The 26,033-nt window shown below is 49.1% G+C and overlaps 1 protein-coding gene across 6 annotated transcripts in view; it reads right to left on the bottom strand.

Moving 5' to 3' along the window:
• FMNL3 (formin like 3) overlaps nucleotides 1–26,033 on the bottom strand; it is a 50,197-nt gene that overhangs the window by 12,967 nt on the left and 11,197 nt on the right. For 4 of the 6 annotated variants that reach the window (XM_045554975.1, XM_045554977.1, XM_045554976.1 and 1 more), the window contains exons 2-6: nucleotides 8,814–8,897; nucleotides 6,697–6,777; nucleotides 6,343–6,419; nucleotides 3,115–3,198; nucleotides 245–397 (exon numbers count right to left, since the gene is read on the bottom strand). In XM_045554975.1, coding sequence (XP_045410931.1) covers nucleotides 245–397; nucleotides 3,115–3,198; nucleotides 6,343–6,419; nucleotides 6,697–6,777; nucleotides 8,814–8,897 — 479 coding nt within the window. The remainder of the gene's footprint in view (nucleotides 1–244; nucleotides 398–3,114; nucleotides 3,199–6,342; nucleotides 6,420–6,696; nucleotides 6,778–8,813; nucleotides 8,898–26,033) is intronic. The other 2 variants (XM_045554980.1, XM_045554979.1) reach the window with 1 other exon arrangement.

Below are 26,033 nucleotides of genomic sequence, written 5' to 3'. Positions count from 1 at the left end.
GGTGAGGAGCTGGGACAGCCAGAACCCCAGGTGGGGTGGGCACAGCCGAAGACCATGTACTTACCCAGGACAGACCGCTGGGCAGAGTCAAGGAGACAGAGAGGACAGACCAGAGACAGACTGGCAGGCAGAGGGCTAGAGAGCTGAGCCTGGAAGCGAGAGTGGAGGGAGGAGCGTGAGCACTCACCGCTGTACCGAGACGGGGCGGGGGCTGGGGCAGGCGGGCGAGCGAGAGCACACATACCGGAGCACAGACTGGCGCGCAGAGCGAGCGAGGCTGTTGGTGAAGGGGGCCGACAGGGCACTGGGCGGCTGCAGGTCCTCGATTGACCTGCTCCAGGACCGGAGCTTGTCAAATGCACCATCGTCACCACTCTCCAGACCCTCAAAGTCAAACCTGGAGCACGAAAGGACACACGTGCGCACACAGAGGCACATATATAGGAGAAATTCAGTGCCAAGCCCCGACCAGGTTGAGCCTGCTCCCACCCTTCAGGCCTCTAGGGCAACAAAAAGCAAGGGCGGCAAGGACAGAAAGCAGAGCTGGGCAGCAGAGACCCGATCCTGGTCGGGAGAGCCACCGACACAGGCCAGGGGCAGAGTAGGCACAGGCAGCAACCAGGAGGGGGATCTGAGGAGGTGGGACGCTGACGGAGGCCAACTCCACTGCTCCCCACTGGCCAGGCAACTCCAGGAGGAATGGCCACCCCCAGACAGCTGAGGAGCTGGCAGTCTTTGTGTACTCCAAGCCTTAGATGGGACATCGCCAAGAAGCTGTGGCTCCCTACAAAGACTGCCCCACAGAGGCAGTGGTGGGGAACGGGCCAACTGCAGGTCTTGTGGCCAAATGGCCTCTCAGTGCCTTGAGGGAGCCCAGCTGGCTCTGGGTTGGGCGGGACTGAACAGAAGGGAGAGGGGGTCCCGGCAAACCCAGCGTGGGACAGTCCTTGATGCTGAGGAGAAACACCACGCTGCCCCATCCTAGCACTGGGTTTTAATGACCAGGTTCTCTATGGGTCTGGCCACTTGAGCTTTCTAGGTTTTTCAGATCTAGATGCTCCTTGGGCTTCAGCTTCCCTGGGGGAAACATCACAGGTTGAGATTGTGGACTGGGGTCCTGCAGTCTAGCCCCCATAGGAGTTGGGATGGTTTCTCTGTTCCTCACTTCCTGCTTCTGGAACCAGATGTCTCCCACCATCAGCAGTTTGTCATTGTGTCCAGGGCAAGGAGGACAGCCAAGATCACAAACCCATGGGGACTTCTCTTACACATCCCTGCTTCGGAATACACCCCTCTGAGAAATAGTCTCGGTCTCCTTTCCTGTCCTCTTCCCCTGTGTAGATCACTAGGGACTGAGGGAGCATCTCCCACAGGCTCTTCTCCCCAAGGAGCTCAGACTTGCACAGCCCCAGGGTCAAAGGCATGGAGCCTGAGGCTTTCTGGAATAGGAAGGGATATCCACAAATGCCAGCATGTTCCAAAGGAAGCAGGAGCAGGCTGTGCAGTGCTGACGATCTCGCTCAGGTAGACCTCAGAGCAGTCTCCCTCATAGGGAAACAGCTTGCTGGTGGCTTCCCTCCATCAATAATAGCACTGTATTACCTAGCACTGGTGCACGCAGTTTACAAATAAATGCCTTCACTCAAACTCTATTTGGCCTCCCCTCCTTCCTCTCAACCCTTCCTGAAACACACACTCTCTCTTCCACCCTCCTCCCTCAGTCTTTCTTTTTAAAACAGAGTCAAAGGTACTGCCATGGACACTACAATACTGAGGTTCCAGAGTATTCTTGGTTTAGAGCAGCTGGGATTTGTTTGGTTTTCAAATAAGAGAGATAGGCTTATTTGGAAAAAATGATCTCCATCTTTTTACTATAAAAGCTCTGAATTTAAAAAAAAAACCACTTCAGCAAATGTTTTTCATTTCTTTCTATAAAAAGAGTGTTTTTTTAAGGGATAGGAGGATCACGGGGTATGATTTCTGCAGGGCAAGAATGGGGAGTGGGCCACTCTCGGTTTTAACAGAAGATGACCTGGAAAAGGTGACAGAGAGGCCAAACACAGGAAAGGCATTAGTTCAAACTCCTAAGGAGAAGAGACTGAAGACTTGCTGGACAAAGCAGAATGGCCAAGGGGGCAAGACTAATAAGAACAGTGGAGTCTAGGCTAGGACCAAGCCTCAGGACTGAGGGGTTTCCCAGGATGCCGGGGAAACTAGGAAAACCACGGGCACACCAGGAAGACTGGTCTTCCTAGGGCATCAATCTGAATATGTTGGTCACCATGTTCGTTGATCATTGTAATTCCTCTTTCCATGTATTCAGGTAATTATGGCAGGGTAAACCACCTTGAATAATAATAAAATTAACCATAAAGCTGCTACCACAGTATAGACCTAGAATGTTCAAAACATATTAGGGTGCTTTAACACACATCATCATCTAATCCTTACAACAACCCTGGAATGTGGATTGCCCTTCATAGAAGAGGACATAAACTTGCTTGAGGTCAGAGACAGTTAATGACAGAACTGAGACCCAAACCCAGCTCTGTATGACTCAAAAGCCCTCATTCCTTCCACTACACCATGCTGTCTTTCCTGTGCTAACCCATTTCTGGATGCCTCCAAGCCCCCAGACTGCTTGAAAAAGTCTCCTCAATGCTTCATTTTTCTGCTTAGGTCAGAAGGTCATGTTCACTTCTCCTGGGTTCTTCAATAATGACCAGGAGTAACCCTTTCACATCTGGAGACCCAAAGCTGCTTCTTGAAGACTCAGTTTTGCAAAAATGAATGAATCCCACCCAGGGGATCTCTCCCAGGAGCCAGGCCATTTCCTTGGATTGCTTGTAGCCTGGCATTTGGATCCTTTGGGTTCTGATTCCAAGCTCCCTTCCTGCTCCCCAAATGCACCCTCTACTCCAGCCCACAGGCACTCTTCACTGGTCCCTGGACACCCCCATGGCTGCCTGTCCTCTTCCACAATGCTGCCTGGCTCCTCCCTCCTGTCCTGCAATTCCCATTCCCATCTTTACTGTTGAACTCTCGCCCCTCCTCATGAAAGCAGAGTGGAACTCACCAACTGGCCACCAGCCTTAGCCCCAGGGTGGTACTCACATGACAGAACACTGGGCAAAGGACAGGTAATCCACCAGCACATCCAGGCCTTTGTTTTCATCATTCAGAAACTCCCGTACCCACCTGCAGATAAAGGAAACCCAGTGACGGGGGTCTGCTAGAGTGGGTCAAGGGTGAGGAGGGTGATGGGTCTCTCACCCAACAACACCTCCTCCTGGATCCGTCTGGAACCTAGCATCAGGCTAGGAAAATTCTGAAGATCAAAACCCATGAGAGACCCATTTATGGTCATGTCACGGGCCTAGACCTCCCCTAGGCAGGGGAGCCAGGGATGGACAAAGTACAGGCCCTTCCAAAATCCCTCGCTTTATTGTGAAAGTGCTCCAGCCAAACAAGCTTTCAGGCAGTCCCTCTTTAAGGGCCAGGGCCCTGGCTCAGTCATCTTCTGTACCCCCCACATTGCCCATGCTTAGTGTTTACTGGAAGAACTGGGGAGGTATCAAGAACATTCACCACAGGTCCCCGTGCAGAGCTGTGCTTGACTGAAGTCTCAGCCTAGATACAGGCAGGAAGGATGAAAGGCAGCTCTGGGATAGAGGCATCTTGGGCCAAAGGGCTCTCCACCAAGCCCAGGGAAGGAATTTGGGGAAGCAAACAGAAAACAGGGATGTGTAGGAGCTCTGTGTTTAGTCAGAGTGAGTTCAGTAGAACTGGAACAGGCTTGGGGAGCAATCAGGAACTCAAGTAACTCCAGAATGGTTGTGACCTCTTGGAGCCAGACTGAGGACTTGGGGCCCTCAGCCAGGAAGGCAGACGAGATGGCCCCCAAGGACAATGCCAGGGCATTTTTGCCCCTCTGCCTTCAATTCTTTTGGGCTGACATATCTCTGCAATGAAAGTCAAGAGTGAATCTAGGGGACTGTTACATGACAGGCTCATTCCACAGCAGAGAGAGAAAACCCGCAGGATGAAACCCTTACTCTCCAGAGTGCTCTACTCCCTCTGAATGTCTGGGGTCTTTCCAGGCCAGCTGTGCCCAAACTGCCCTGCAGGGCGGCTGCTCCCACAGTTGGAAAACCAGCACCATGTCGGCTGGCCACACCCTGAGCTATGGAGGGACGCTGGGGCCAGAGCACCAGCCCGACTGAGATTTGGCAGCAGGCTTTGGCTGAAGCTGACTGACACCGGAGCTGCCTGAAGTTAGCTTCCTCTCTGGGGGCCGGCAGGCCTCCTGTTTCCTGTCTGTCTGCTCTCCAGCTCCCCACCCCCTTCTCATTTCCTGTCTGAGTCTGTACTGCTATTTCAGGATCTTGACACTTTGAGGAGAGGTTAAAGGGCACTTAGGCAAGGCAGAGAAGCCAATACAAATCAGGGAGGGAGGAGGAGCCAGAGAGGCTGTGGAATCCCACTTCCCAGCCCGCCCCACTCCAGAGCCTGAGCTCCCATCTGCTGCCCCTGCACACCCAGTTTCTGCAGGCCCTGGCTATGACCAACACAGGGCACTCCACTCCCCACCTTGCCCTGGTTCCTGTCACTCTGAAGCACCACACGCCAGCCTGACAGTCTGACAAACTCTTCCTGCCCTGGGACCCAGGAAGGACGCTGGCTCTTGCACATAACTCTACCCAGAGAAGCCTCAGTTCAGATGGCAGCGCCTCCTAAAATGCCAGGCACTAAGCTATCCCCTGGGAACCAAGGACCAGGTCCAGACCTCTAACTTGTGTGCCAGCTGCCAAGAGGCCCTGGGCCTGGGAACCATGCTGCTCTGGCCCTAGCTCCTGGCTAGCAGCCAGAGGGGCAGGCAGCAGGTAGAGGGGGCGGGCAGACGGGACAGTCACACACTGCTCTGTAGCTATCTCCCAAGAAGGGCAGACATCCTTACCCCGACTACAGTAGGACTTAAGGCAGAGGACAGAAGGGCTGAGAGGAAAGGAAAGGCTCTGTGGAGGAACATGGGGTGGCAGGTGGTGCTTGGGGCTGCCATCGGTGTCATTCTTACCTTCATATGCAGGCGACTGAGAAGCCTCTGCCAGTTTGTCCTTCCGTGAAGGATTTACCAAACAAAGGTGGAGGCTTGGCCACACCTTTTCCAGGGGCTTGGCTTGCAATGTCTGGTTCACAGATGAGATATGGAAGCCATCCTCTGGCCACCAGAGCACAGCTCCCAAGGCCAGGAACCATCCCTTTCCTGTTCTCTCCTGTGCCATTTCCCTTGTGACTGCTGCCCCAGATGGCTACATGCCTGTGTCCCCTCCCTCTAAAGAGCTGCAGGCAGGCTCAGCCTGGGGGTGGACAAGTAGGCGGCTGCTGTGACAGGAGGGGAAAGGCTGATATGTCATTTGGCTCTTTCCACCCTACTCTCAGGAAGACCAGGAACGCCCCAGCCCCAGCCTGGGCTCCACTCCTCACTCGTGTAAGCTCAACATGCATGCACGCCAGGCCCCTGCCAGGTCCACGATCCTGTCTGTGGTTCTACGTCAGGTGTCCCTCACTGTCCTCTCTGCATGTGTACCCGCGTGCACTCTCACACACACATGCTCTCTCACGTACCCTTGCTGGTTATGGTTTCATAAAACTAAGGCCACTGCCCTCTTTCGCTGTACCTCACGCCATTAGCCCTCTGCGTGTTCAGCAATTCCTGGTTCCGCAGGCAGAGATTAGAAAGAAAGACCCACACAGCTCCTAGGGGCCCTGTCAATGGGTGGGCAGCACAAGCCTGTGAATCCAGGAAACGTTCAGCTCCTGCCCCCCTGCCTTGCATCTTCTTTCTTGGTATTTCAGGAAGCTGCTTCTGCTCATGAATTAAGATTTAAGATTGTCTTTTCTCAAATAAGCAAATAATCTTCTGGGCACCAAAAAGTCCACAAAGTTACCAAATAGGAAGGAGGTTTCAGTTATCCAATGCTGTATTTCCCCCCACCCCCCAGCCTTCTCTGGGCCTCGCTTGGCCTAGCACCAGGCCACAGGCAGACTCCAGTCTCAGCTGCTGTGGGAATGTCTCCCACTCAAAGCCACAGGCTGAGGACCCCATGAGAGGCCCCAAGCTTGCCAGAAGTATCCACTCAGCAGCTGGCAGGGCTGAGAGGGAGGAAAAGCCAGAAAAGGAACAGTCTGAAGCTCTGGAAAGCCAGAAGCCATTCAAGAGGCAACTCTGCCCTGTGGCAGGGAGCATAAATGACAAATCATCCTCAGAAGACACCAGATCGAGTGCAGCCACCAACCACTCGGGGTCAGGTAAAGAGGCCGTAGTGGCCAGATCCAACTCACCCAATGTGGTTGGTGCGAAGTGAGATCTCCAGCTCTCTTAGTACTTTGGTTGACTCCTGCACTCTCCTCCTGAACTTCTGTAAACATGGAATTTTCTGTCACTGATGAAGGCCCCCAATCCAACTTTACAGTACAAACAAAAAGGGTAGAAAAGGAAAAGGAAGGGATACAAGAGAGCAGTTATAGACCCTCCCTCAATCACTGGCCAGGCACTCCAGGCCCCTGGCCGCAGAACCCAGAAATCCAACTCCCCTTGCTCAGAAACAGATTCCAAGCCACAAGTCAAAGGTTGTTCCCAATCCCCACAGGACTATCGAGGGCAGCAAGACAGGGCTTCTCTGCCCCATACTTCACCTTCCGAGTTACACTGGGGTCTAAGAAGCTCTGGAGTTTCTGGATATAAGTGTGGGGAGGATTCTTCACCTGGAATCGTTCCTGTAAGGGAAACATGCATATGTGTCCACACACAGATGCCCAGACACCCGACGAGGGCCCTGAGAAGTGGGGCATTCATAGTGTTCAGTGGGAGGGGACTCAGCCTCCCAAAGTTGTCATCTGGCTCTAACCATCGTCCAAACCCAAGGTTCCCTTCTATGGCTTATTATCCCCAGGTATTTCCCATCTGTTGTCATCTTCTCCTCCAATTAGTGCTCCCTGAGCCTAAAACATTTTTCTATGTCAAAAATTATTTTAAGAGCCTGCTGCTTGCTAAGAAGATGCAGGGATTACAGTACTGTGAACAGTACCCAAAATAAAGATATGGTTGGGAAAGGCTGCTCACTGCCTGGCCAACTGATGAACAGGGGTCAGGACGGCCAAGGGGAGAGGTGCTTGGGTTCACAGAGTCCAGCTTTCTCAGCCCTGAACCCTGCAGACAGGACTTGCCTGGTTTTGCAGCATAGACACAGCTCAGGACTGCAAACACACTTTCTGCTTCTTGCCCAGCCCCCAAGCCCCAACAATCCAAAGCACCCTCAAATGATGACAGCTGCTTTCAGCAAGGCAATCCCTCAATCCCCTTCTACACAGGCACAGGACTGGGTCCTCTCTCTGTTGGCCCAATCCATTCAACTCACTAAGAAACTCAGGGAAAATCTCTAAGCAGTCTGGCCCTAGAAGTGCCATCACCACTAAGCTATCTGAAGAGCTGGGGGTGGAGGGGCTGGAAAAGGTCCAGGAGAATGGTATAATGATAGAATGTTAGAAAATAGAACCTAAAAACAAATGAAAGAAAGAAAGAAAGGTTTGAGGAAGAGCTGAAATTATGTGACCTAGAAAAGACTGAGAGATTATCAATTAAAGAGCCTCAATACCAAAGGGCTATTATTCTCCCAACCCCAAGTAGGTGCTAACCAACCTCTCCTACTGCAGAACACAAGGACACGGGCCTCAGTTGGAGAAGAAGGGACTTGGACTATCTAGGATCTCTGAAACAAAATCCCAGCTTAGGTCAAGCAGCGTGCCCCGGGGAGGCCACGGAACAGAACCGCTAGCACAGACTCGGCATCTGCTGGCCCGAGCCCCGCTCTGGCTCCATCACTCACCAGTGTTAGGCAAGTTGCCGAGCCCTGGGTTCTTCACCTATAAAATCCAACAATGCCCTCCTCAGAGGGTTTTTGCAAGGATGAAATGAGATACTGCAGTATGTGTACAGTATTTGGTCCACAATAAGCACTCAATAAACATTAGCTACTATGATTTTGTTCAGGGCTTGAAAATAAAGAATAACATTGTTCATGACAAAGCCTCCATGGTGAAGTGCTGAGTACACACAAGGCCCACTCTGTGCCGGGTACTTCCATACCTTTCAAGAGATAAGGAAGCAAAAGCCAACTCTCCCAGCCCTGCAGACAGGCTTGTCTGAGTTCACAGACTTACGACTCCTGTTCTTCATGTGTACAGGGGAAAGAGCCAGGTCATAGGTGTTAGAAGATCTCGATTCTGAGCAATGATCTGTATTCTCCTCCAGCTCTAAACACTACCATGCAGGGAGAGCTTCTGGTTCTTGGCTGTCCCGAGATCTGGGAACAGAGGAACTGGGGCTTCTCAATCCTAAAGGCCTATAGGTAATGAGAAACACCCCGCTATTTGCCAGGTCTGGGGAGGAGTAAGAGATGAACGGTCCTTTGGAGTACCCTGCCAGGCACAGCCCTAACCAGGGAAAGGCAGAAGCAGGCTCTGCTGGGAAAACCACCAAACTCCACAGTCAACCGACCCTATACCCCAGACCTACACAAACCACCTTCATATGGCTGCCCACTGGTAGAAATCAAGACAGCTCTTGGCAGGAGCTACAGGGGAACGTGGCCTACCAGCTCTGTCTCTGTCATGAGAGTCCTCTTAGAACAGAAAGTGAGCATAGACTGAGGCCAAGTCCAGGCCAGGGGTTTCAGTCAGTGCCTTCAGCCCTGCTGCCTTGTCCAGCCCAAGACACAACTCCCCACCTTCCTGCCCTTTCCCAAACCCCGTACCTGGTCACAGATCAGATCCCACTTCTTCTCGTTGTCATACTGCCGCAGGAGCCGGGCCTTGTCAGGAGGGAGGTTCATGGAGCTCTGAGGAGAGAATCTGAGTTAACGGGGCTGAAACCACCACCCACCTGGAGGAGAGAAAGGCCACATGCCCATACCTTTCCCCCTCCTGGGCCCTCAGACTTCACCTGACACTCTGTCGCTGAGAAGGGAGGCTTGGAAAAGCAGGACAGTTCTGCCTTCCTATTCAGTTGTGTTTGGTAGACAAACCACAGGTTGTGGAATCAATTTAGTGTGTCAGGATTAACTTTATTTTAAATAGACATAAGCAGATTAAAATAGAATAGAAAATACCAGAATGCATCACAATTAGGAAATATAAATAATGTTTCATGAAGCTTTTGTTTCTTTTATATTTTATATATGTATGCATATATATGTCATATACATAGGTCATGCTATAAAATGTACTTGTTAACATGAGATGGGTCAAAAAAATTTGAAAGCCACCAGTTTAAAGCAGCAATTTTTTTTTCAATTCATCTTTCCCCCATGACTTTCCTGTGCCACACATTTCCATGGGGGAATCCTTGGCCACCCACAGCCTCCGTGGTTGCTGCAACTCTACCCTCCTCCCCACATCAGCATACAAGTGAATGACATGGACATCAGCGTAAAGATAACTGCTCAAATTTTTTTACGAAAAAATTCACAAAAATCAAGGACTTTAATTATTAGTAGCAAATTACTTACGACACACCTCCCAATTAATTAAAATTAAGACACAGCAAAGTGTCCTGACCCCTTGTTGAAACACTCTGAAATAGGATACTGAAGGACAAGCCAGGAGTCATTTTATTTTGTTCACTACTGTTTGGTGAATGAATAAATGAATAAAGTGTGAGCAACTGAGTGAGTGACACCTAAGGCATCCATGTGGCCCCACCATGGCTACCACGCCAGGATACCTTCCTGCCTTCATGCTCACCCAGCCAAGCCTACCTTCTCATCAGTCTGGCTGCCTTTGCTCCAGGTCACAGCCCTTACCTCTAAAGGCAGTCTGACACTTTTTTTTTTTTTTTTTTGAGACACAGTCTCGCTTTGTTGCCTGGGCTGGAGTGCAGTGGTGTCACTGTCACTGAGCAGTAGCTCACAGCAACCTCAAACTCATGGGCTGAAGCGATCCTCCTGTCTCAGCCTCCTGAGTAGCTGGGACTACAGGCACACATCACCACATATGGCTAATTCTTCTATTTTTTGTAGAGACGAGGTCTCGATCTTGCTCAGGCTGGTCTCAAACTTCTGACCTCAAGCAATCCTCCCACCTCGGCCTCCCAGAGTGCTAGGATTACAGGCGTGAGCCACCATGCCTGACCAGTCTGACACTTTAATCAGACCACTGCACCTGCCTCCCTCCTACTCCTGAATCAAATATGATCCCCCACCTGAAGTGTCACAACTGTCTGATAACCTGCATGACTTCCCACAGATGCAGCCTCTTTCCCCAGCACACTGCCAGCCACCTGAAAGGCCTTCCTCTCATCTTTCTCCCCTTTACCTACTGTTCCAAGTTCAGCTCTAACTCCCTGGTGACCCAGGCATGCCACTTGGCTTACCCCTGCCCACTCCTTGACATCCTCATCTCTGAGGACATGAATTGTGTGCACCCAGGGTCCCTAAGGAGTCACGTAGGCCCTGCACTATTCCAGAAGCAAAATAATCCTGGGAGGGGATCCTTCACTTTCTAAGGAACCAAAAAAAAATTCTTAAACATCATTTATTTCTGCAATGCTATCTATTTAATGTACTTATCTCACACACACTATTAAACCATCTATAAGCTCATCTAGCCCCTAAAGGGCTATGGTATTCTTACCATCTCCAACTCCCAACATGCACCTAGTGGGGAATAAGGTGATGGCAAACCTGTGGGTAAGAGCTCCCAGTTCCGAGATTTAGGCCCAGCTACTGACTGGAAACAAGGTCACTATGGCTCAAAAAAGAAAGTAGGGTTGAGGTCTCTGGTTGGAGTTTACAAACGGAAGAATTCAGGACTATAGAAGTGGAGCAAGTGAGATACGAAAAGAAAGGAAGAGACCACCACATTGAACCTCTCCCCATGGTTTCTGCTGCCCCATGAATCTGCCTGAATTTCCATAGGGAAGAGGGGCTAACCGAGTCTTCCCCACAACCAATGTGGTACAGATGGCAAGATGAACAAATGCAAGCCTTGAGTGTTCTCTCTGGAACTGGGCAGCATGTCTGTGTGGATGGCAGGATGGAAGCAGGAGACCTCAACAAAACAGGGCCCCCAAGGTCAAAGGCAGGCCCAGAGCAGGTCTCTAGCCTAACTGGGGCTAGGCTGTGGCCAGCTGAAGCCAAGACAGAACTGAGCAGAAACAGTCCCAGGGACTGGTCCTGGCTTTGTGCACATTGCTGCCATCTGACCATTTCTCCCATCTGTGCCATGAAAATAGCTTTCTATTGTCTCCCCTGGAAGAAAGCAGCTGGAGGGGGGAGGGGCAGCCTGTCACTACTGTGGCAGAATTTGCATCCTGTCTATACCAACTTCCTCCCTCAGCCACCACTGTCAGTGCTGTGGCTCATGCTTCCCCACCAGGTGAACTGGTGAGAAAATGCTTGGTCCCCTCGGGGTTTCAAAGACTGAACGAAGTCACCCCCTTTGGGAACCCTAGCCTAAGAGCATAGAAGAGGCGCATCAGGGACCTGGTCAAACTCTAGATCCTCAGGAAAGGTGGACCCCAGAGTATGGAACAGGTGGCACAAGCGTGAAGCAGCTCTGACCACAGGCCACATCCTCCTGCCTAGAGCTTTGGGTGGCACTCTCTGGACAGTGACTGCAGCCTTCTCTGCTTCTTTAGGGGGATGAGATGAGGACGGGGAAGTCCCCCAGGTTCCAGCACTCTCACATGAAACCTGCGCGTAGGAGCCACCTGCCAAGGGGGCAGGACTGGGCCTGGCAGGACAGTTTTCTTCCTGCCAGACAAGGGTGTCAGGGCTTCTGCCTCCACCTGATGATGTGCGTGAGTCCGGCAGGGCCCCACTGCCCTGAGGAAGCTCTGCTTAGCTTCCTAGGAAGGCCAGCTTCCTGAGTTCCAGTACAGCCAGGGAGCAACCTGACACGGTTCCGGTCTCAGTCAAAGGTTTGTTTCCTTGACATTTTTCCTCAGTGGTTCCAGAGACGGTGGGCTCTCACAAGGCAGAAGCTGAGCTGAGTTCTCACTAACTTCTGGTTGAGACCCTTGCTGCACAGAAAGGGTCTGAAAAAGGCAAGAGCACTGGTGTGTGTGGAGTCAGAGGGCCCAAGATCAACTGGAGCTCTTCAGAGTTACTGAACCTCGGTGAACTCATCCATAAATTGGAGATAATCTCCCTACTTCAAAGGGTTTTACGAGGATTAAATGATAAATATTTTATGTCTGTATGTGTCTGGAACACTGTGGGTGTTCAACACAATTTCTTTCTCCTTCTGCCTGAAAATCCTGTGTAATGTTCTGACATCCCAGGGACCTGTCCTCTCGCTTCTGGGCTGTCTCTCTCTGCCTCAATCCCTCTTTCAGCAACTGCTTCTCAACACTCTTGACTACAGAGCAATCCTGTCCCCTCCACTGACCCCTCTCTAGCTTCCTCTCACAATAGGAGGCAATTTAAGTCCCACCACCCTTGGGGGAATGGGAGACCCCAAGGAGGGAATGGGGGAGACAAGTCACAGGCAAAACAGTCACAACAGGAGATGGGAGGAGAAGGGGGAAGATGAACTCAAACTGAAGCAACTCTGGGGCTGATTCCTAAATCGCAGGGCACAGCAAGAAGGCTAATAACAAAAATCTGTAACGGGAAGAAGCCAAAAGGTGCGTGTCTGATGCTTCTCTTGCAAGGCTGCTCTGGTTTGCTGCCAGTGTGAGGCCACGCAGATTGCCCTGCTCTGGGGGCTCCCAGTCCCTCCAGTGAGGTTTCCTTACTCTCCACCCGACCTCTCGGCCCCAGGGAAGCTAAGGAGGAGGCGGCAGCACTGGTCGCAGAGATTCCCTTCCCCTTCCTGCTCGGGACCCCAGTCCAGTTCACCCCTCCTCGTTTCCTTCCCACTGCAAGGGAAGGGAAATGCCAGTGGGGTTTGGAGTTTCCTTCAAAGCTGTGGGCCCTGCTCTGGGACTCGGCCCTACTCTGCCAGTCTTCTTGGGCCAGGCCTGGGGAAAACCCAACAAACAAATAGGAATGACCAAAAATTCCCAACTATTTCTCTTAGTCCCAGTCGGCCATGATAAATCTTAGCAGAGACAAAAATGGCACTTCTTTGAGAGACAGGGAAAGAAACGTCTGAAATGTTCTTGGAAAAAGGACTGTGGAGGCTTTAGGGAAGTTCCAGTGGGGGCTGTTTATTTTGAGCAAATACAGAAAGTGAGTGGTAGTTTTATTAATGTTTTCCCTCTTGAAACCACCTCCCACCAAGTTTTCTATGGCTGGACACTTCTCCCAAGTGTGGTAGCCCTGTGCTTAGCCCACGGGATGGGAAGCCCTGGGAAGAAGAATCTAGGACTGCCTTGCAGATAAACAAGGCACCACATGTTTCTCAACATGCTGCAGGGGCCACAAGTCCTCCCTGGCATCCACAGATCAACCCATGGGCAGAGGAGCAGCGATGGACAGTGGTGGGAGGGCACCAAGTTTGGGAGTCCAGGAGTCTGGTACAGGAGCAGCTGTAACACTGTGTTCCCACCCTTTGTTCCTACTAGGATCCCCCTCACAAACCAATGAATCTGCCCCCAAGCCAATGGCAAAGCAGGCAACAAAAGGCACAAAGGCCCATTACCAGCCACCAAAAGGACAGAGTGTTAGGAATGGCCCAGCCTGCCATCCACATGTCTCTGCTGGTGGGCAGCAGGCACAGCTGGGGCCAGCTGGGCACCGCTCCCAAAGGGCGAAAGCCCAAGAAGGTGGGAGGTACCAGCTCCTGCTGCCTTGGCCCCTTGGCGGCCATAGCCGGCCCTGCTGCAGTAGCAGCTCCCAGACAATGAGAGTTATTTTCAGCCAGCACTTTAACGCAAGCCAGCTGGCCAGTGTGCAGGGCGGGAGTCCTCCTCCACCCAGCCCGCCCAGACGGTCGGCCCAGCCCATTGCCTATGCTGCTGCCACCTCCACGTCACTGTTTGTTTATCTCATTGTTTCCGCACAGCTTCTCCTAACTCTCCCTACCAAAACTGCAATCCTGTAAAAAGAAAACCAAAAAAGTAAAATCAGAGAGTTTGACCAGAGGTCCAAAAGCTAAAATTTTCAAAGGTCCAGACATGGGAAGCACAGCAGCCCCTCTAAACACCCACACTTTTCCCCGGCCCCGTGACTGGCTGGAGTAGTGCAGGGGAGGAAATGGAACAGATCGATGGCCAGATCCCACTGCAGCCCTCACAGAGCAAGGCCAAGCCTGGCTTCACTGCCAACCGGGGAGATGAAGCTGACTGCTCTCCTCTCCCCGCCTGACTCCTGCCCATCCTCCTCTCCAGAGCTCAGGTTTGGAGATGATAACTTGAGACAGCCCAGAATGGGCCTGAGTCAACTGTGAAAGGTTCTGGGTGAAGAACTGTATCTCCTGCAGCTGAAAGGAAATCACAGGAACAGTTAATGGCCTTTGGCTAGAGGGAGAGGCAGTCTCTGCCCTGCCTTGATGAGGTGGAGGTAAACACTTCATCCAGCCCCTGCACACCAAAGCGCTCAGAACAGGAAGGGTGGAAGGCAGCAGTTACCTCCCCAGACTCTAGACCTCCCAGCCTGGTTCTGCCAAGCTCCACAGCCTCACCAGTGCAGCCCACTGCTGCCCATCTCCCCCCCCTACGTGACTCCATGCAGAGGAAGGACCATGTGGGTACAATACACTCTAGCTACACAGTTTTCTCTAGGCCTGAGCTGCCCTGTGAGACGTATGGGAAAGTTGCTGGGGTACTGCATGACAAAAGGCATCAGAAGAGTGGGGGTGCTCCTTGACTTATAGGTCTGTCTGGCTTAGGTCTGGCTTTTTGTTTTTGTTTAAGTGAAGCTATCACTTTGGGGACAAGCTGCCAGGGAAAAGCCAGGTCTCACAGGCTCGGAACCATGTCTGGAGAACGTGCTTCTGTGGTCACTGATGACTCTATAACCAGAAATGACTTGCTGAGCAGTTTCAGGCCACATCCCTGAGCAGCCTGGAGGAAAAAGAAATGGATTCACCAGATGTCTCAGGCTGAGCTCTGCAATTCACACCAGGGAAGTCAGATGAAGAAAAGGTCCTCAAAGGCCAGCATCACTCAAAGAAATGGCTTTTTCCAAATACAATTACTCCCCTGAGTCGTCTTCTTCACCCTAGAGGATTCCTCCACCAGATCCTGAGAAGGCAAAGGAAGCTGGCCATGTCCCCAATGCCAGCAAAGCCCCCTAGCTCTACCCTCTGTCACACCGTTGGCCTCATACCTGACATCAGGTAACCCCGCAGAAAACCTGGCCCCTAGACCCTGGCTGAGGCCAACCCTTCCAGCCTACCCAGTGAAGAAGTAAACAATCTCAGATAGGAGAACTCCTGTTAGCACTTCCCAACCAAGCCCCCAGGCCCTAGCTAAAAAGCCACTGCCACAGCAACTTGATCTGTCTACTGGCTCCTCAGCCCCTCCTCGCGGTTAGCCAGACCCACACACTCCCCAGTTACGCAGAATGGAAACTATTCCACTGGGGGCAGCCGGTTTTCCAAAGCCAAAGAGTCTGGGGCAGAGCCTCAAATTCTCCCCACAGCCAACCGGTGTCCTCCCTCTCCTCATGAGGTTCTGTCCTCCTGCCTGGGGAGCCCAACAGACAGTGCTACCTCTGAGAGGGCACAATATTCCCGGGGTCGCATCCCCATCGCTCCCCACACCACAGCACATCTCTCACCGAGGCCCAGGGGGTCTCCCTCCCAAGGTCTCTCATCTATACACTCCCTTCCATCCCACTGTCACCACCTGGATGGCCCTTATTGCTCACTCTCGGCCCTCTGGGATAACCTTCTAGCTGGCATCCCTACTTCCAGGACTTCCCTCCCCCTCCACCCTGCACATGGATGAAACTTCCAAGCATATAAATCATGTTTATTCTTGGTTCAGAAACCTTTTTACTCCTTATCATTTACACAAGAACCTGAACTCCTTGCTCTGTTGCTCTTAGCAATTTACAGTAAGAGCTTCCAAGGTAAGATTCTCTCTAGGCTGGTCTCAGCTTCTCTGACTAGCCTCATCCTCTCCTACTCTATGGACTCTCTCTCTCCTGGGGACAGCCACTCTCGCCATTTCCTAACCCTAGCATTTTAACTGACATTTCCTCAATCTTCTGAATCTTTACCTATTACTACCTGACTTAAAATCCAACAGCTCTGTGACTACCCGACTTAAAACATCAGCCCCTCTTCTGAGCTCTGAGTATAATCACATGTGAAGAATGATATGGCAGAGACCTCTTATTGTCCCACAACCTCTTCTCCCCACCTTCCTTAGTAATGAACTTCCAACGTTCAGTTGAACACTCGACAGCCTAGAATTAATATATTTCTCAGCTTCCCTTGAATTCAGGTATGGCTACATGACAGGGAAAATTGAATTTCTCCACACACACTCTTCTTTCTCCTGTCCCTAAGTTTTCTACTCCGTTACACCCCAAAGAAATCACCTCCTTTCCAATTGCTAGCCACGTCCCGCCTCCAATTCACAGCAGGTGAAATCCACCATCACTAGCAAATCTTTCATAAGTGAGAGTGATGAGATCCACTCCAACAGTGCCTTCACATATCTACTAACTCTTTGAACTGTGTTCACGAAGTTGTGACTTATGGCTAAAGTTTCTTCGCCTTTTCTTGGACATTCAATAAATATCCTTATCACAAATCTTAGTGACACTCCTAGAGGCACAAACACAATGTAGTGGTTAAAGCACTGACTGTGGAGCCACACTGCCTGGGTTTGAATCCTGGCTCTATCACGTTCCAGTTGTTTGTTCTTGGGAGAGTTATTTAATTTCTGTGAGCCTCAGTTTCCTCACCTGTAAAATGGAGGTAGGAATATGACCTACCTCATAGGGTTGCTGTGATAATTAAATAAGTTAAATCAGAACCTAGATAGTATATGTTATACATAACACTAGCTATGTCTTTTTGTTTGGGATTTTTATTCAACATTTAGCTGGGAAACACCTATGTGCCAAGCAGTAAGCTGGAATCTGGGGATAGCAAAATCAACAGGGCATGACCACTACCTTCAGGAAGTTTATATCCTGCCTGAGGAAAGTTAGACAAGCAAACCAGGGGTAAGCACAGAACAGCACTGCTCATTGCTATGAAAGAGACGCATATGGCCCTGTGGGATCCAAGGGAGGTAACATCTAACTAGACCAAGGAGTCAAGCAAGGCTTCCTGGAAGAAATGTTATAGGATTTAGTTGTGTTTTTTGTTTGTTTGTTTATTTTTGAGATGGGGTCTTGCTCTGTTACCCAGGCTGGAGTACAGTGGCGTCATCATAGCTCACTGCAACCTCCAACTCCTGGGCTCAAGCAATCCGCCTGCCTCAACCTCCTGAGTAGGTGGGACTACAGGTGTGAGCCATCATGCCGGGCCAGGATTTAGTCTTAAACATTACGCAGGAAGGAGTAAAGCAGAGGCAACAGAGGAAGGGAAGATGGTGATGGTGATATTCTAGGCAAGGAGACAGTATGAGCAAATACGTGGAAGCACAAAACATCATAACAAATCCAGAAGTCTGTAAGTGATTTGCTATAATGGAATGAAAGTATGTAGGAGGAAATTACAGCAGGCAGGAAACAAAGATGACAAAGGGTCTCATGAGCTAAGGTGAGTAGGTGGGCATAAGCAGGATAATGACAATATAATAATACTGTTACAATGAAAATAGTAATGACAAAAGCTAAATTTTATTGACAAAACTGCAATAAGCACTCTATATGAATTATCTCATTTAATTCTCACGATGATAAGAAGTCCTATGAAGAAGGGACTATCATTATCCCTATTGTACATTCAGGAAACAAAGGCTTGGAAACGCTGTGGAACTTGCCCAGGGTCACAAAGCGAGTACATGGTGGAGCTGGGATCTGAACCCTGAGATTTTAACCTCCCACAATGCCTCCTCTGAGACAATGAATTGTGTTAGCCTTTCTTTGCACCTTTCTAAATTATATGCATCCTTCAGGACCAACCAATACAATTTCAACCTTCCTTGTGGAACCTCCCCCAAACTACCCAGGCCTCTGCATACTCCCTCCTCTGAATTTCTGCAGGGTTTACTGCTCTTACCTCCCCTAGATCCTTTAATTACAAGGTTTCTTGGAAAAAATAACTTCTTTCTCATATCGTTATTCACTTTTCACATTTTGTATTATTTCCCAAACAAGACTGCAAGCTCCTTGAGGACCCTGCCTTGAACACACTTGTTCCTAGACACAGAGGCAGCTTAACAGATGCTGTGGCTGCCCAAGTGGATGGCAGACGCAGTCTGGGAGGGGCCCAGCTCTGGCTTTCCAGGAGTCTCCTCATAAATCCAGGAGCTTATCATAAAAACCATAAAACTTAATGAATCCCTTCCTACTTCCAGACACATGTGGGAGGGGCATGACTTCTGCTTTATGCAAGGGTAAACTGAGGCCCAGCACAGGCACACATCTGTCACAAGCCATCAGTCAGGGAGAGGCACTACAAGCCCTCTCTGTCTCCTTGCTTTTTTAACTGCTCTCACTTGGGGAAACATCCTCAGTGCCTCAGTGCTTCTATCCTGTTTTGGGAGGATTCATCATGACCCCAGTCTGCTCTAGACCCATGAGCTGTGCTCTCAATGTTATCCCCCACGCCTTTAAGGCTGGAGCTTGACGAGGAAGGCTTGGCTACCCACACCCTAACACCATTTTTCAGTTGTTCCAGCTTTTTTATATCTCGTTTGATTGTCCAGCCAGAAATAAAAACCTTTTTGGAGTTAGCCTTCTGAGATTTTTCTCCCCATGACCTAAAGAGACCTCAAATCTTCTCTGCTTCTTGAAATGTCTGGCGTTGTAAGTGTTATTCACTCAGGGGCCAGAGATAGGGAGAAAAACATCACTGAGCATCTCTTATATGCCAGGTACTTCTCTCACATTATCTCACTTACTGCTCTCAATAACTAATGGAGGTAGAAGTTATTATGCCTACTTAACTAGTGAGCGAATTAAGAATCCGAGAGCAGCCACGTGTGATGGTGTGAGCATGTCATCCCAGCTACTCAGGAGGCTAAGGCACAAGGATTATTTGAGCCCAGCAGTTCGAGGCTGCAGTGAGCTATGACTGCAGCACTGCACTCCAGCCTGGGCAACAGAGCAAGACCTTGTCTCTAAAGAAAAATAAAAAAGAATCTAAGACCAACTAGCTCAAAGTCACACAGAAAGTAGCAAAACCCAGATACGTAGCCTCCAATAGACAGGTTTTCTACCATGTCCTGCAGCTCCTTACAAAGCAAACAAATCTCCATTTCTAACTTGGAAAGGTCCACCTGGATTTGTCTGACTGGCTTTGGTTGATCATTAGACACCACTCCCCTATCCAGCACAACTGGGTGAAACAAGCTGATGAGGTATATGTGCCAGACACCTGCAGGTCAAGCTTCATAGGCTATGCAGAGCACAGGGACAAAGAAACCATCCTCTTGGACAAATCCCTTACATCTGAGTGGCATTTTAAACTTTCCAGAATGTTCCAAAGCACGGGCTTTGGAATCAGGGATGACCTGGATTTGAATTTTGAAAGTTATTAAACTTCCCTGAACCTGAGTTTCTTCATCTATAAAATATGGATTATATCTACCTCTTATAACCATTAAGTGAAAGGATGAATGAATGAAAAGGACTTTGCATGGTGCCTAGCATAGGAGAAAGATTCTATAAATGGTAATTGGAAGGACTCACTCCAGAAATTGCACCTGACTTGAGCTAACATCTAAGTACACATGCAAAATACGATTTCATAGTACCTTATCATACATAAAAGAGAGCATATAGAGATAGCTGAACAGTAGAGGTTAAACATACACAGAATACAATTCCATTATCTCATGTGATCCAATAATTCTCTAGGTTAGAGCAGAGGTTGCACCACACCCCTTCAAAAGATAAAATCAAGACACCAACAGCCACCCAGGGCATTCACAGGAAAGCTGGCACCAGAATTTGGGGAGACAGAATCAAGTCACCAAGCTGCTCTGCTATTTGAGCAGCTGAATGATCTGGGACAATTCCTCTAAACTTTAGGGGCCACAGTCCTGTTATCTGTGGAGAGATCTAGAGATTCTGCAAGTTATCTCCAGTGTTCAAATCCCTCACTTCCCCAACTGTCTCCAGACTTCCTCAGGTTAAACCTGTGGTCTGCAAATCTGAGGTCTGATTGTGCCACAAATCTCTATTTTACCTGACCAGTAAACACTGATGACTCTCAAATATGTATTTCGACCCCAGACTTCTTCTTTGAGCTTTGGCTTTAAATATCCAACCCCCCCATTAGACATTCCACGGGCACTGCTGCCTCACGTGTCTCAAAGTGGCCTCATCACTTCCTCTTCTAAGGTACTTCTCCTTCTGTGTTCTCCTAACTGATGGCACCTCCATCTAACTAATCCAGCAAGCTAGAATCTGGATGTCATCCTAAATTCCTCCCTTCTCCCTCATTTCCACCCTCGCAATGTCAAATCTAATTAGTCATCAAATCTTGAAATTTTAATCTTTTTGACTCTTTATTAATAGTTATTTTTTTTTATTTATTTATTTATTTTTGAGACAGAGTCTCACTTTGTTGCCTGGGCTAGAGTGAGTGCTGTGGTGCCAGTCCAGCTCACAGCAACCTCAAACTCCTGGGCTTAAGCGATCCTACTGCCTCAGCCTCTCAGTAGCTCGGACTACAGGCATGCACCACCATGCCCGGCTAATTTTTTCTATATATATATATACACATTTTTTTTAGTTGTCCAGATAATTTTTATTTCTATTTTTAGTAGAGACGGGGGTCTCGCTCAGGCTGGTCTCGAACTCCTGACCTCGAGCGATCCATCTGCCTCGGCCTCCCAGAGGGCTAGGATTACAGGCGTGAGCCACCGCGCCCGGCCTATTAATAGTTAATTTTTATTTGACTCTGTCCCATCATCTCTACCATGCAAACCGGCCCTGGTTCAGGTGTCCATCATCATCATCATCAACATACGACCAAGGCCTTGCGCTTGACTGCCCACCTCCAATTCTGATTCCCTCCCATGGTTGCCTGACTGACCCATCCACAACTCACAATCAGACCGTGCCACTCTCCTACAAAACATGTGTGTACAGTCTCTTCCACATGGCATTCCTTACCACTCTACCCTGCCTCCCAGCCTTATACTTCACACTTCAACATCTCTGAGCAGCTCTACGAGAATTCTGAACACATCATGCTCTGTCTCACCTGATGCCTCTGCTCATGCTGTCCCACTACCTGGAATGCTTTCTCTCCCACACTTCTGTCCAACTCCTAATTATCCTTTCAGCCAGCAGAGATTTCCTCCTCCAGGTAGTAGTCCTCGAGCCCCTACCTCTCCTCGGAGCTCCCCAATGCTTCCTATCTATACCATTGCACTTACCCAGCTGTATATTATAATTATGCGTTTAATGTAAACTCTAAACTGAACTCCTGCGGGCGGGATGACTGTCTCAGTCATCTTTATTTCTCTGGTTCTTAACACAATTCTAAGTGCTTGCTGAGTGAATGAGTACTAGGCTGCACTTGGTGAGTCTTTGAGGGCTGGTATCTTGTCCTTCTCCCTGTCTCCAGCCAGGGAAGATGACACCTTAACCACTCTTGGTTCACCCTCTCAGAGGCCCTCCAGAGTACTGATGTGAACCTTCACCTGCCTACAGAATAAGGCTGGAGTAAGCTCTCTGGCCTCTGGCCTCCAAGACCATCAGAAGCAGCTGGTAGTGCTTTTATACTGTTATGACACCATATTGACATTTCTCTGGGCATCTCTAGGCAATAAGTACTATTAATATATGGTTTCTTTAAAATTCTTGGAAAGAATCAACTGGGAGGCCAAATGCTACCTGACACTGTCTAGGCCGGCTACCCCTCAACTCATGAGGTTTTGCTCACAACTTTAGCAAGGATATTCTGGTGAAATGACAGATAAATAAATGCTTTGGGAGGTCACTAGAACCTGCTGCCCCATAAATGCACAAGAGATTCTTAATTCCTTAGTCACCCACCATGCCAGCAATAATTAAACAAGCCCAAAGGGAGCAATTAATAGCTGCTATTGGACCATCAGTGTGGAACTCATGCCAGATGCATCAAAAAAACAATCTGCAGACGTGACCAGGGGAGCAGGATTCACCAAGTGCCCTGCCTGCCAAGGGCCCAAGGATAATGAGAGCTTGTGTGGTGCTGATTCTGCTGAGCAGCAAGTAAAAACAAAATAACCACAACCACAAACAAGAGATCTGTCCAAAGTAAGGGGCCCAAGCATACTGTGGACAGAGAAGATTCAAACAAAGATGCTCTTTCCTAGTCAGATAGCTCTAGTTCATTTACTCCAGAACATTGTCTGGGCTTCACTCTAGGGCTGGCATTGAGGGGAGGGGAGTGTGTGATCTCCAATCTACAAAATGAGCCCACACAACAGTGGCTCCACCATCCCAGAGTTCAGTACAGTACCAGGAACACAGGTCTTGAGTTGGCAGGCCTATGATGGCTGTCATGGCCTTGGTAAAAAGCCTCTTGTTCAGAAGACTCTAAAAGTTGGCTCCTTCCACGGCTGCACCAGAGATAAAATGTGTTAAAGGGCAGCCCAACAAAAGCCAAGGGTTTCCCTGGTCCCTCAAGGTCCCTAAGGCCTGTGGAGAGGTCATGACTAGGCCAACATCATCGAGTAGAAAAGAAAGGTGACTAATGTGGGCAGTTCAGTGATTTTACAACTTCGAAGTACAGAGAATCAGTCTCTACCCATCAACAATAACTCATATTTCCTGAATATTTTCATTAGGCTCCTCAATAGCAGATCTCTGACTCAAGAGGTTAGTAGCCTTCAAATAATATTTCTACTTAAAATGTATTGAGCATCCACTATGCCAGACACTGCCCTGGGTCCTTCACATGTTATTTAATCCTCAGAAAATCACTAAAAGGTAAGTATTACCATCCTGGTTATACAGGATGATATTGAGGTTCAAAGAAATTGGAGTTTAAGGAGGTTAAGAAATTAGCCCAAGGTAACAGAGCTAATAAATAACAGAGTCAAGATTCAAATCCAAATCCATTAAGCCCCAAAGCTCTTGCAAAAGGCCTTGTTGAGCACCTGGACACAGCCAGAACCAATCCCTGCACTCCTTGCAGCTGTTTCCCAGGCCAGACTTCACACTCCTCCACTCCTCCTCAAGCCCAGAACACAGAACGGGAAATCTTGACAGAATCGGGCTTGATGAGCCCTGGAAAGACAAGTATCTATTTACAGTTAATCAGCACCCTGCCCAGCCCTGCAGACAGTTCTGACAGCTGGAGCCAGGAAGAAGCAACCACAGGCTCTGACTGGGGCCCACTTGGGCCCCTAGATGAGCACTGACTGATCCCCGCCCAGACTGACTGCACTGCCATAGGGAGCCCCTTCCTCGGAGACATGCTCAGGCGCTGGGATCCAGAGTCCATGGCAAGTTGCTCTTCACTATTTTGCTTTCTGTTATACCTCAAACCCGCCAAACTGTCTGACCGTCTTGTCTAAAATATCACCCTCATCACTCTTCTACCCGCTTATCTTACCTTCTTTTTCTTCATGGCACTTCGTTTTTTATGTTTTTATTTTTATTTATTTTTTCTCCTCCTCCTCCTATTCATGGCACTTCTTGCTATTTAACATTAAATACCTGTATATTTGTTTATTGTTCTCCCCCAAAACAACGTGAATGCTATGAGGCTGGTCTTTTGCCTTTTTGTTCACTGTGGTATCCCTAATGTCTAAAATACAGAGTAAACAATAAATAGTTGTTAAATGAATAAATGAGTGATCATGCAAACATTTTAAAATTCTACTTCCTTCCCAGTGGGCCATGTGAGAAGCAAGACTGGATAATGCCCACTTCCCGGGAAGCCCTACCAAACATGTTGGACTCTAATGTCCCCTCCAAATATCTCCCTAAGGTCCTCCACATCTCACCCCCAGGCCCACAAACCCTAACCTGCCCCAGAGTAGGTACTAAAGAGAGAAAATGGAGCAGCACCTAGGGAGGAGACACATTTCTCCTCCAGTTAAGTACAGCCCAGAACCTCTGCAAATTAAAAGCTCCCTCTTCACTGAATCCACTCAGCTTTAGTTATAGGTCACACTTTTTATTTTTGTAACCAGCCAACCCACCAAATTATAGGCTCAGGCCACCGGTAGGCACGCCAAACACTGGAGCCAGCTTAGCAGAGGCACTGCCTTTCTGGCCTGAGGGTAGGTACAGACAGGAGTGAGGGTTGAGCACCAGTCAAACCTGAAAGGGCAGAGGGCACCATCCACCCTGCTGGGCAGAGTACAGTGAGGAGCCTGGGTCTCCCTCAGGCCAACCTGCTGCCCAGTGGGGAGGCAGAGTCCAGGACTCTCCACATAGCAGCCAGAGTGAACTCAACACTATAAAGTAGATAAGATCACTACCATGCCTAAAACTTCCCTCTACAATTAATTTCCAACTCCTTACCAAAGCTGACAAGGTCCCACGTGACTTGGGCCCTGTTCAGCCGTCTTATGCCTTCTTGGACATCTCCTCAGCATCCCGGTCAACCAATCTTGTCTTCTTTCAGTTCCTCAAATGTGTAAAGTTCTTTCCCACCCCAAAGCTTTGCACAGGTTCTCTCTTCCTAGAAAACCCTTCCCCCAAATCTTTACATATGGCTGTGATGTTGGCTTAGAGCGGGTGGCTCTGCAAGACTGGAGCGAAGAGATCACTAAAGAGTCCATCACAACAGACCAGGCCAGAGCTGAGGACCAACCACCACAGTGGTAGTACATATGGAGGGAAGGTGAGGGGGCAGTAGCCTAGAGTGACTCCCAGGTGCCCAGCCTGGATGATTAGCTGGCCATGCCCCCCAAAAGACAATGTGCAGGAAATCACCAGCAGGTAGAAAGTGGCTCACAAACATTGGACACTGTTTATATATAAGGAGATATATTTATTGAGCACTGATATATATTTATTGAGCACCTACCGCAAATAAGGTATTGTTTCATCACATAGGAGGCAGAAGAAAAAAAGGAGTAAAAAGGCATTGTTAATAAAACAAATTATTCAGTACAAGACAATATTTCACCCTAAGGGAAGGCAAGATATATTTGGCAATGGAAAGAATTAGCTCAAAACTCAGTGACTAGAAATGGAAGCTTCTACATTTGGAGATTTCTGCAATCTCCAACACGTGGGATCATTCTCTGTCCAGTTTCACTTAAATCAAATTATCCTGATTCCCTAACCTATGAGGATTGAGCATTCATTTCTCATAAATTTCAATCATTCAACTTTTAATGAGCAAACTCATAACTGGCCAGGGACAATTTACCAACTAATCTCTATTCCCCATTGAAAGCGTGGGCAGAGAGGCCTCCATAACCTTTTGTAACAATCAGGAAGTCTTCAAACAAAGCTCTGGGTGAACTGATCATATGTCCTGATCCGAGCTCACCTGTCTGTAACTAGGCTCTCCCATTCCAGCGGGAGGGCTCCCGACTGCCCCTCACATAACTGCCTCATTCCTCCTCTTTAATCCCCTCCCACACTGCTCTGGCCTGGAACAACCTCCTCTCTCCTGATCTACACCTGTCACCTTTAACACCTGACTAAAGCCCATGACCTGCTTAAAGCACTGCCTGATTAGTGATCCTGTACCATGCTGATTCTTCCCTAACTCTCCAATCCTTCTGTGCTCACAGCTGTCTGACACCCCTTCGCTGCATTTTCTCACTTGGTATTCATAAAATGTGTGATTGGGCAAGACAAATAGTATTTCCATGTTATGGATAAAATAACTACGGCACATGGAGAGCCTCACAGACAACCTGAGGATACACACTTGTTTTAATTCTGTAGTTCAAAATACGATTTTAAATGTATATATTGTCTCTCCAACTTAGATAGGGAGCATTATCTTCTATTTCTTTGGTATACTCCAAAGTACTGGGGAAAGTGCTATGT

The sequence above is a fragment of the Lemur catta genome, chromosome 6 (assembly GCF_020740605.2).
Source record: "Lemur catta isolate mLemCat1 chromosome 6, mLemCat1.pri, whole genome shotgun sequence".
NCBI classification, from domain to species: Eukaryota; Metazoa; Chordata; class Mammalia; order Primates; family Lemuridae; genus Lemur; species Lemur catta.
Note: the sequence above shows the minus strand (reverse complement) of the source record. Positions and strands in the feature narration are given on the sequence as shown.